Genomic DNA, 10397 nt, shown 5'->3' with positions numbered 1-10397 from the left:
ACCTTTCAACCAAGCTGACATAAGAGTGGTGGTGGATTTGGGGGGGGGGGGCATGCTGGATTACGTACACGCGCACACACACACACACACACACACACACACACACACACACACACACACACACAGGCATGCAAGCATATACAGTATACACACACACACACACACACACACACACACACACACACAGAGAAACACGCTCACAAACAGACACATGCATGCACACACACATTCATAACGCTTGAAAGCGTGGGCGGAAGGTAGGCCTATCAACAATAGGCCGGGGAGGGTCATGTCTTTTTTGATAATACTGTTGGAGGGTCGTTGAAAATTTTCTTGCAGGCAGGGGAGGGTCATGCAACTTTTGATCGAAGCGCTCAAAATCCCTCCGGTGGCCCCGTTTATAATTAACGAACAGGCCCTAACAGCCTAATAGGCTCACACAAAATGCAGTGGGTGATAGGTTACTAAAGGCCTACAGCAAAAGAAATGTGAGATCTTGACATTAAATAGACATAGCTCTGGATGTTATGCATCTGTAGCCTCCATACATGATTAACCAGATTAACACACTAGGCCACATGAGGAATTTCTAGATGCTGGGATGCAGGCTGGTTAGACAGTAGACAGGCTTGATGACGTATAATCTGTGCGCCTCTCACAAGTACCACCGCTGATCAGGATGGCGACGATTCCGCTTCAGCAGGAGACGGAGGATTACTCTTTTTTGCCTCTTATTCACGATATTTTAAAATGGTAAACGTTGTAAATCGGTAGCACTTTGATAAATAGTTACTTATCTCAGAGATCGTTTAGCTAATTTTGTCAACTACCCAGAGAATAGATTATAGATATCATGGCATGTTCATGGCATGTCATCAGGCAACTGATGCTATGAAGTTGGCTATCACCCTCTTCTAACGTGCTTTGGTTAGGGTTAGCTACATTTAATTATTTGCAGCAGGTTTCCATTAGTGTCCGCCAACATAATGCATACAATCTGTAGCCGGCTAAGATGCCCCTTGCCCAAGTCAGTTTTCCTTGTTTTGGAAATGACGTGCTCACTTCTGTCTTACCTCAACAGCATGGACAAAGATAGCGCAGACGTCCAGCAGGAACTCAACAAACTAAAGACGAAGATCCAAGAGGCGAGGGAACAGATTCTGGCCATGCCAGGTATCGAGACGAACGTGGAGCAGCAGCAGGAACAGCTACGGACACTACAAGAACAAGTGCGCACGAAAAACCAGCTGTTGCACAAGTACAAAGGCCTGTGCATGTTTGACATCCCGAAAGTCTAAAAAGGGCAGGCTGGCAATCAAAATGCAGTATAAGCACGGGGTGAACAGTGGCAGCTGTTTATGGAAATGTTATTGTTTGAGTTGCTTATGTTGTTGCACTCGGCTTGATTAACACTGGAGTTGTGCTGGATAAACTGTGATGGACACGGATAGGCCAATATGATGGGCATATGTCGGCAGTTTTATTAATCTGCCGCACATGCAAAAGTATTTAGTGAGCAAACACTGTTAGGCCGACTGATCAGTATAGTCGTGTGCACTGCCCCCCCCCCGTTTTGATTATTTATGAGATTGCAGAAATAAACATATATGCTACACTCGCTTCCTTCTTTTTACCTTTGCGGATTTCGTTTTTTTTTTTTTTAATGAGGACTTCATGCTACGTGGTAGGGTTGTGTTTGCACTGTGCAACATGTTATTATGCAACTCATCAAAGAGGGACTTTCTCTTAGAGAAGAGGTCACAGGAGCATGTGATCTGTCTGCAAGCCACCATGGAGATGACGCAGGTGCAGTCATGTGGATATGTCTATCTAGGCTTACAGTATTTCCAGCTGGTTAACATCTCGTATATGTCTAATTGCGTTTCACAAAAGGCACGGCAACTCACCCTGGGGTCTCAAGCTTGCAACAGACAGACTTGTATGTTTTGGCCTTCAACTATTCTACTGGCCCCGTGTCTAGAGGTGGGGGTCATAGCCACTGCACAGTGGAATGGAATGCAATAACAGACATAAAAAGCTGCAGTTCCATTAAGAGTTTGAAATCTCAGCTGAACATTTTTCTGAAGACCACTCAAATCTGCAACTACTGACACTAACATGGTGTGTTTTGTGTGTGTGTAGTGGATGGGTGTTTGTTGTATGTTTTTTATTGTGCCCCACAGGGGACTGCAGATGTAAATTAGTCTGTGGCTAACTCTGGTACAATGCTTAAAATGGGAACATTTATGTTTTAAATTGTACATGGTCCCTATAAATAAAACAAATAATAATAATAAATTAACTCAGATCGTTAACAACATAACATAATAAAAAGACGCATTAAATATCATGTCATTTCATTTTTATTGTACTCTTGTTTCATTGCAAATATCAACGTTGACATTATAATAAATACACATTCACATATTTTTGTTCAGATAGCAAACATTCAAGTGTCAGTTCTCTGTTATAAAATGTAGGATAACAAAAATGTAAACAATTCGTTGTCATGTTTAACAATGTTGATTACTCCGACCCACGGAGTCTCCTCTCAAAACTGAATGAAGGCAGATGTTAAGACAAGCATATTTTACACGTTTCAGGTTTAACGCCACATCACATAGCTCTCTGGCTCAACGGAACAAATGAACACTCTGTTTTTAAGCGCTTGCGGCACAGAACAGAGGCTTGCAGTCCGCGAAATGTGGCGGGATCCTGGCCCCGAGCCGTTGCCTGAAGAGTTCGCAGGCAGGACTTGGGCACACCGTGGAAACCCCTCTGGAACTCCGTCCAGGCTGCAGAACTGTGACAGTCTCAGACAGTCTGCTGCTGTGTTGACGAAGTCATTTCAGGATAGCATCAAAATCACTTGCTTGAAAGCTTAGCTAATTACGCACCGCTCCTTGTCCTTAGCCTGTCCACCGCCAACTGCCTTCTCTTTTATGTACATCAAGTCACTGTGCACGCTCGGTCTCCGCGCAAACGGAGCCACGATGCCGTACGCGTCACTGTCCTTTGGCTTCTTGTTTTTGAGGGACTTTCTGTGCAGCATGTCGCAGTACTGCACGGATACCTTTCTGTGCAGGTCTGGGCTCATTTCGTTGGGGAGTTTGGCCAACGTGAAGAGTCGCTGAAACATCTGGTCCACGTTTGTGTTTTTTTTTGCAGAAATCTCGAAATAGGCGCACTGCTCGTCCCCAGCTATAAGCTGTTCGATTTCCTCCCTCTGCACTTCGCGGTAGAACTCGCGGTCGCCCTTGTTCCCGCAGATGACCAACGGCACGTCCACGTTCTCTTTGGTCTTATTCTTCAGCAAGGACTTGGTTTCGAAGATCTGTCTCTTTAGTCGCTGCACCTCCTGAAAGGACTCCCGGTTGTCCAGGCTGAACACCAGGATAAAGACATCACCTGAGGCGAGAAGAGAGGCGCGCAATTTAGTGACCAGCGTTGTCTTTCATTCTTTAGTTCATGCAAAGTGTACAGTTGCAACAAAACGATTGAAGACGGTATTTTAATTTGCAATTCATGTTTTGCACTATTGATTAAATAAAATAAAAAAAACTTTTGCTCACCTGTAAGTATTGATAATCTCCGCATTGCTGGAAACGGGTGATTTCCAGAGGTATCCAAAATGTCTAGCTGGTAAACATCTCCTTTGATACTGTAGAGTTTTCTGTGAAAGTCCTCGATTGTTGGCGTATACTGGTCATCAAATTTGCCATACAGAAACCGGGACACAATCGCTGTCTTGCCAACTTTGGTGGAACCCAGAATCACCATCCGGTAGCAGTTCTTGGCTGGTATATCAAACTCATTTTCCGTAGGTGCCATTTTCTTTATCATCTTTTACGTATTTCGCCGTGCAAGAACGATTCTGAAACACGCTGAGTCGGATAGTATGAAGTATCCCTCCTGTTCGACCGCTATGTGAGCATATGATCTCAAGTCTGACTTTCAGCGCGAGAGTCCAGTATTTAAGTTCTATCTCGGCCCCTCCTCCCGGCGCGTCACCGGTCGAGCAGATATGAGAGAAACGGGAAAATGTAGCAGGTGCCTGCTCCTGCGTCAGTCCTTGAAAATCTGAGAACAAGTAAGAACAGAGCAGCGCGCTCTTTGAGCTGCAGCGAGGACTTTTACTCACCCGATGTAACGAATCGTTTTGTCTTTAATGTGACCATTTACAGATAGCATACCGAACCTTTTAAAAAGGTAGCAAAGCACGCAGAAAATAATTTGACATCTAAAATAGCTTATCCTTGTTTATTTGTTTCACTGAGCATTCCACATATTGCTAACAACAGCAACGCACACTTAGAGCAGACAAGATACAAATCACTGGAAAGCCTTCACGCCCTGTTAATATAGAGCTGCACCTCAACAACGTTGTTACTGTAAAACTGACCATTTGACCATGTCTGTTGTATAAAGCTTTGGACATTTTATCATCGTGCACAAGAGATGGACAAGCGAAATGATAGTCAGTTGTTTTTTTATTGACATAGGGTGGTTTGATTAATGTATAATGTATTAAATAATTGATTTAACGATATAAACGTTGGATATATAAAAAAAATCATACAGATTCGTGGTTACATACAGTTCCACGAGGTTATGGCTCAATCCGAGTGGAGATGCGCACCTTATTGCATAGTTACGCTAGAGGGCGTGTGTGCGTCACAAGGTTCAGTCTCTTACTTGGAATTAGAAGGTAGAAAAAAATCCTTCAGCAGCATTGCATGTGTCGATAAATGGAACGACTACATTAATTACGAATAGTTTAATTATGGAAAAGGCTATCAAGCCATTTTTAAAAAAAAATCCTTTTTATTCTTTTTCATAGATGAAAATACAATATCATTCCATGCATTATAGGTGTGCGTCATGCCCCATATTTCCCGCCCTGAAGAAAACACAATTGATAAATTTAGTATGTTGTTGTAGGCAAATCGGCTGCACCGATTTGGAGGTCTGCAGCCTATCAGCAGGTCTGTCTTACAGCATGCGTATGGTTATAATTCATGACACACAGTGCACACAGATAAGGAAAAACGTAAGCAAATTGAATCATTCACAAGCGGCAAGACCCAAACTGGGGCAAGATAACAAGATACAATCTTTTTTAAAGGAGATAATATGCTACTTTCACTTGGTCAGGAAATAACCAGGAGATGTAAGAGCATTTAGAGTAGTCAGGCTGCTGCTGGGTAGGCCTACTGCTTTGAGTTGCACGTACTGCTAACAAATAATGTCAAAGACAAGCGCACCCGCATTACAAAGTCGTTGTCTTTAGTTCTCATTTCTAGTACAGCAGGGATGGAGAGTAAATTATACTAGAGAAAGAAATGGAGAGATTGAGAGAGGATATAGAGGAGAGGGAACTGGTAGAGAAATGAAGGGATAACCAAAGACAAGAGACAGAGAAAGAGAAATAAATGCAGTGTGCATGGGAACACGACACGTTTAAAAGCTCATGGCCCTGTTTATAAAGTTATTTTATGTACGTTTAAATCTGTAAGTTCTTTGCAATCGTCTGTATGATTGCTTTGGCAATGCAAATATACAGTACGTTATTTGTCATGACAATAAAAAAGCATCTTTGAATTTGAATTTGAGAGAGAGAGAGAGAAAGAGAAAGAAAATACTTCAAATAGCGGAGCAATCCTCCCCTGTGATCTCACACTGCTCATTACCGGACCAGAACAAAAACACACACACACACAGCAGATTGCGTTGTTGGGTTGGTTCTTCCATATCTCTGCTGTGCTGCAGTGGGCTGCTAGTTTGCACTACTCTAGAAAAGCATGCTGTGTTCTTCTAGAGCTCTGCTGTGGTGCAGTGGGCTGCTAGTTAGCACTACTCTAGAAAAACATGCTGTGTTCTTTCATAGCTCTGATTAAGTGTAGATTAGATTAGATTAAGTGTTAGTTAGTATCATTTGTATTTTAGTATATTTAGTATATTCTTTATCTTCTACTGTCCTTATTGCTTAGTTGTGTTTTTATATTATATACTTTTAATTACTTTTTCTGCTGTTAGTGAATGTGTGTGTGTTGTCTGTATGCTACTGAAACCTTGAATTTCCCCTGGGCTGTTTGCACTACTGTAGAAAAGCATGCTGTGTTCTTCCATAGCTCTGCTGTGCTGCTCTCCTACACCATGCCGCCATGACAGCTGCTTGTTCTAAAACCACCTCAAAATGTATCCTCCTCCATAGAAGTCATAAATGATGAATATTATCAATATGATTATAATATACAATACATACAAATTACATAAATAATATGTTTCATTCCTAGTGGTAAGTAGACTTTTCCAGTTGTTTTTCACATTTTCCTGAGCAAGTTACTATCTTAATGCTTTCTCTCTCTGATAGCAGATCAGACAGAGGTACGTCATATAAATCAGTAATGCAGTCACTTTCTAAATACACTGAATAGGTTGACCTGAATCACTGTTTTCAACAACAGTCTGCATGATTGAGGTTTTTTGTGATTACCAAGGCCTCATTTCAGGTTAATTACAAAGTCAAGTGAATCACCTTTATCTGTCAGATGGACACAGTCACACACAAACACACATGCACACACATAGAGAGAGAGAGAGAGACACACACAAGCACACGCATGCACACACGCACACACACTCACACACACAAGCACACGCTCACACACACACACACACACATAGAGAGAGAGAGAGACACACACACACACAAGCACACGCATGCACACACACACACACACACACAAGCACACGCTCACACACACACACTCACACACACACACACACATAGAGAGAGAGAGAGACACACACACACACAAGCACACGCATGCACACACACACACACACTCACACACACAAGCACACGCTCACACACACACACTCACACACACACACACACACACTCACACACACACACACACACACACACACACACAAACACTTAAATAAATCTCTCCATATGCTCTTCCTCATCGGGGTCAAGAGCAGTCAGCGGACTTTGCATAGTAACAGGATTACTGACCATCACTAGCTGACCATCACCAGGCCATATTGGAGAGAGAGGTGCAGCGAGGGGGACTAAACACTGATCAGCACACTGATTCAGAGTCACTCCATCGTCTCTTGGCAATGCCTACGTCTTCCTGTTTCAGACCAGGCTTAGCCCAACAACCACCACGTCCCATCAGTTACGACCACTGCAACAAGCTCCATGTGCGCACACACACACACACATGCACACACACACGCACATGCACACACACACACACACACCACACACACACACACACACACACACACACACATACACATCACACACACACACACATACACATCACACACACACACATGCACACACACGCACACATACATACACACACACACACACACATACACGCACGCACGCACACACACACATACACACACACACACACACACACACACACACACACACATGCACACACACACACACACATACACGCACGCACGCACACACACACATACACACACACACACACACATGCACACACATACACACACACATAAACACACACATGCACGCACACACACACACACAAAACCCACATATACACACAGAGGGTCACTGATGCTGTACGTTGGAACCCTAGAGTGGAAAGCTGTCCAAAGAGTTCAAGGGAAATGCTCATAAATCGGATAACAGTCACTAATTCCTACCGAATCAATTTCACAGTCTACAAACAGAGAAGGTAAAAGAGTCGGTAACGCTTTAGAATAACATGTGCTTATTAGGTATTAAAAGTGCATAATAAGCAGTTAACAATTCATTACTAACAGTTAGTTAACTGTTGTTATCCTTTAATAACATTAACTAACTGTTAACATGCAGCTTGTAAGTGTTAATAAGCAGCCTTTTAAGTTACTTACAAGCATATTTGTTAACAGTTGTAAGTGTTAACAAGCAGCTTGTTAATGCTTGTTAATGGTGTATAAGACAGAGGTGGATAACTAATACGCTTATAAGACCTTTCTTACCTATTTGTAGTACATTTTGCAGCCCCCCAATCTAAAGCGAGGACCATGTAGCCTATAGTTCCAACAAGCCCAACCTTCTATCTCTCTATATACTGTATCTCTCCATCTAGCTTGGTTTAGCTGTGAGAAATACAAAATTGTTGCTGTGAGCAGGAATCGAACCCCGGTCTCCTGCATCAGAGAGTGCATCGCTACTTGTTGAGCTACACTAAAAAATTACCCATTGAATATATTATTGGCTTTGGTATCATCGCCTATTTCATTTTTTATCATTTAAAGGCAGAACACAAAAAAACAGAAAACACTCCTGACATTCCCTCTGCACTCTGTCGTTCCATAGTCTAGGATAAGACACCAAGGGCTGGATGTACTAAGAATTACATATGTACTATCGAATTACCAAATCACCGCCTGTTTCTGATGCTATTTGCACCTTAAAACATGGCATCACATGCACACTCTTAAAACAAATGTGTTGACCCGATCTGGACACAGAGATGTGTTAAAAAAAAAAAAAGTTGTGTTATTTTCAACACATATTGTGTACTAACACATAAAAAAGGAAACAACACAAACTGTGTTGTTCCTATATCTGGCCACAGATATGTGTTAAAAACAACACAAGTTGTGTTGTTTTCAACACATTCGTTTTAAGAGTGTACAAAACTGATTGCACGTGGATCAAAGCGCATTTTGCGTGCCATTGGAGCACAGAATGGCTATCTGCGCTTTTCTTGATGCATGTGCATTGGGAAGGCAAGAGAAAAATGGGAGTATCGTGCAAACACATGGGAGGAAAAGTGTGAATAGCGACTGATTAGGTATTCTGCCATATGTATAAAAACAGCGCACGTCTGTTTTGCGGTAAAAAACATTTTAAAAGCAGGTCTGATCCAAATTGTGGTTAAATGCGTCAATTAGAGAAACTTTCAGAGACAACAGAATCAGTATCAGAGCACCAGATTTCCTTCTGTGTACTATGTCAAAAGCAGCCTTAAGTTTTGTTTGCCTTTCTAATGTCGTATATTTTCACTTTCACGTCATCCACTTCCCAATCTGCTAGATGGGTATTAAAGGCATCCTTAACACGATTAGCTCTCGGGGTCCCCCTCTGGTTGAGAAGCACAATAGTAAACAAACGAAATATGTCTTTTGCAACAAAGTATGAACAAAACTCCGATATAATATAGAGGACGCACCGACAGCAGTCTGTAGAAAAAGATCTCTGAATTCTCTCAAATTCAAAATGAACATATATTTATCATGAAATAGTCCAAACTTTCAATTTCAACATTTGATGTTGTCCATGTCCTTTCTGCTGCTAAATATGGGTTTACGAGACGTATATCATCATGTATTTGTTTCTATTTGCATTTGCACTTGTATATTACCATGTTTCTATTTGCATTTTATACAACTTGTTCTGATTTGGGGTTGTAAACAAGGAGTTTTAAATGTAGTTGTTTACTCAATTTCAAAGAATATGCACGTCTGTGTCATTTAACCAAGACGTCAGCATAGCCTTCGGTAGTGCCCAATCGGTAGTGCCCAATGCACTGTCAACCATGCTCTTCCCTCTGTCATCACATAAAGCCCACCCCATGCTGGTTTAGCGGTTGTGAATGGTTCCTGGGTTTTTGGTACCCTGGAAATCCATAGTTCTTGCGAGAGCACAATGGAATTAGGCTTGTTCGACTTGAGGCAGATCTGTGCAGATCTGACTTGATGTGATGCATGCTGGGTTGAACACAATGCATACTGGGATGGACGCAATGCTTACTGGTTAAAAATCCTGTCCGACTTCTGTCAGCCGGGGAGGGACTTACCACCGTGACACCATGTCACATGACCTTAAAATATTGCGGGAGTCTTAGCCTGCAGACAGATCTTGCAGTTGCCTTCCACGAGCTGCACGAGCTGAAACATGCCCTCATGACGTCAGTTCAAAGACGTGATAGGGCCATTTGGGAGGAATCTCCTCATGACGATTTTGACGGGAGTCTCATGCTGCTTCCTTATGTTGGAATATGCGAAAATAAACATAAATCGAAGGGATACCTTCTTATACGTGATTTCTGCAACAATGGTAGGCTAGCCTACTGAAAATGTTTGGATATTCTGTTATTTTCTGCTGTTGATTAAATAGATAGACACACATATAGGGAAAACACTTGATATTGAATTTATGTACTACAAAGCAGGCCTGTTAACTGTATGACAACAGTGGTTTATTTAAACTACATCATAAGAAGTTATTTTGTCAGTCATCATGCTCATTTTAAAGGTAAACTATGCAGTATTGGCAATTTCCTTACTGTTTTCTCGGTTTTTGCTTCTTTTTCGCTGGCTCTGTCATGATGAAAGTCTGAGAAACTCCATCG

General features: G+C 42.0%; 2 protein-coding genes across 2 annotated transcripts; one reads left to right on the top strand and one right to left on the bottom strand.

The window, feature by feature from the left end:
• The first annotated feature begins 630 nt into the window (after positions 1–630).
• med9 (mediator complex subunit 9) lies at positions 631–1658 on the top strand. Its single transcript, XM_042086135.1, has 2 exons — positions 631–753; positions 1082–1658. The coding sequence occupies exons 1-2, from the start codon at positions 680–682 to the stop codon at positions 1296–1298; spliced, it is 291 nt and encodes a 96-aa protein (XP_041942069.1). The 5' UTR covers positions 631–679; the 3' UTR covers positions 1299–1658.
• Positions 1659–2345: 687 nt separating this feature from the next.
• On the bottom strand, positions 2346–3951 carry rasd1 (RAS, dexamethasone-induced 1). Its single transcript, XM_042086129.1, has 2 exons — positions 3573–3951; positions 2346–3408 (listed from the first exon to the last, which is right to left on the bottom strand). The coding sequence occupies exons 1-2, from the start codon at positions 3841–3843 to the stop codon at positions 2882–2884; spliced, it is 798 nt and encodes a 265-aa protein (XP_041942063.1). The 5' UTR covers positions 3844–3951; the 3' UTR covers positions 2346–2881.
• Between the last annotated feature and the right edge of the window lie 6446 nt (positions 3952–10397).

Source organism: Alosa sapidissima, chromosome 3, assembly GCF_018492685.1.
Source record: "Alosa sapidissima isolate fAloSap1 chromosome 3, fAloSap1.pri, whole genome shotgun sequence".
Taxonomy (NCBI): Eukaryota; Metazoa; Chordata; class Actinopteri; order Clupeiformes; family Clupeidae; genus Alosa; species Alosa sapidissima.
The sequence above is the reverse complement of the archived record's forward strand: the minus strand, read 5'-3'. Positions and strand labels throughout refer to the sequence as shown.

Bases quoted from the DNA above. Each gene is read 5' to 3' on its own strand.
- rasd1 (XM_042086129.1), bottom strand. From the start codon at position 3,843: ATGATAAAGAAAATGGCACCTACGGAAAATGAGTTTGATATACCAGCC. The intron at 3,409-3,572 runs GTGAGCAAAAGT...TTCTCGCCTCAG, and splicing joins GAGATTATCAATACTTACAG to GTGATGTCTTTATCCTGGTG.
- med9 (XM_042086135.1), top strand. From the start codon at position 680: ATGGCGACGATTCCGCTTCAGCAGGAGACGGAGGATTACTCTTTTTTG. The intron at 754-1,081 runs GTAAACGTTGTA...TTACCTCAACAG, and splicing joins ATTCACGATATTTTAAAATG to CATGGACAAAGATAGCGCAG.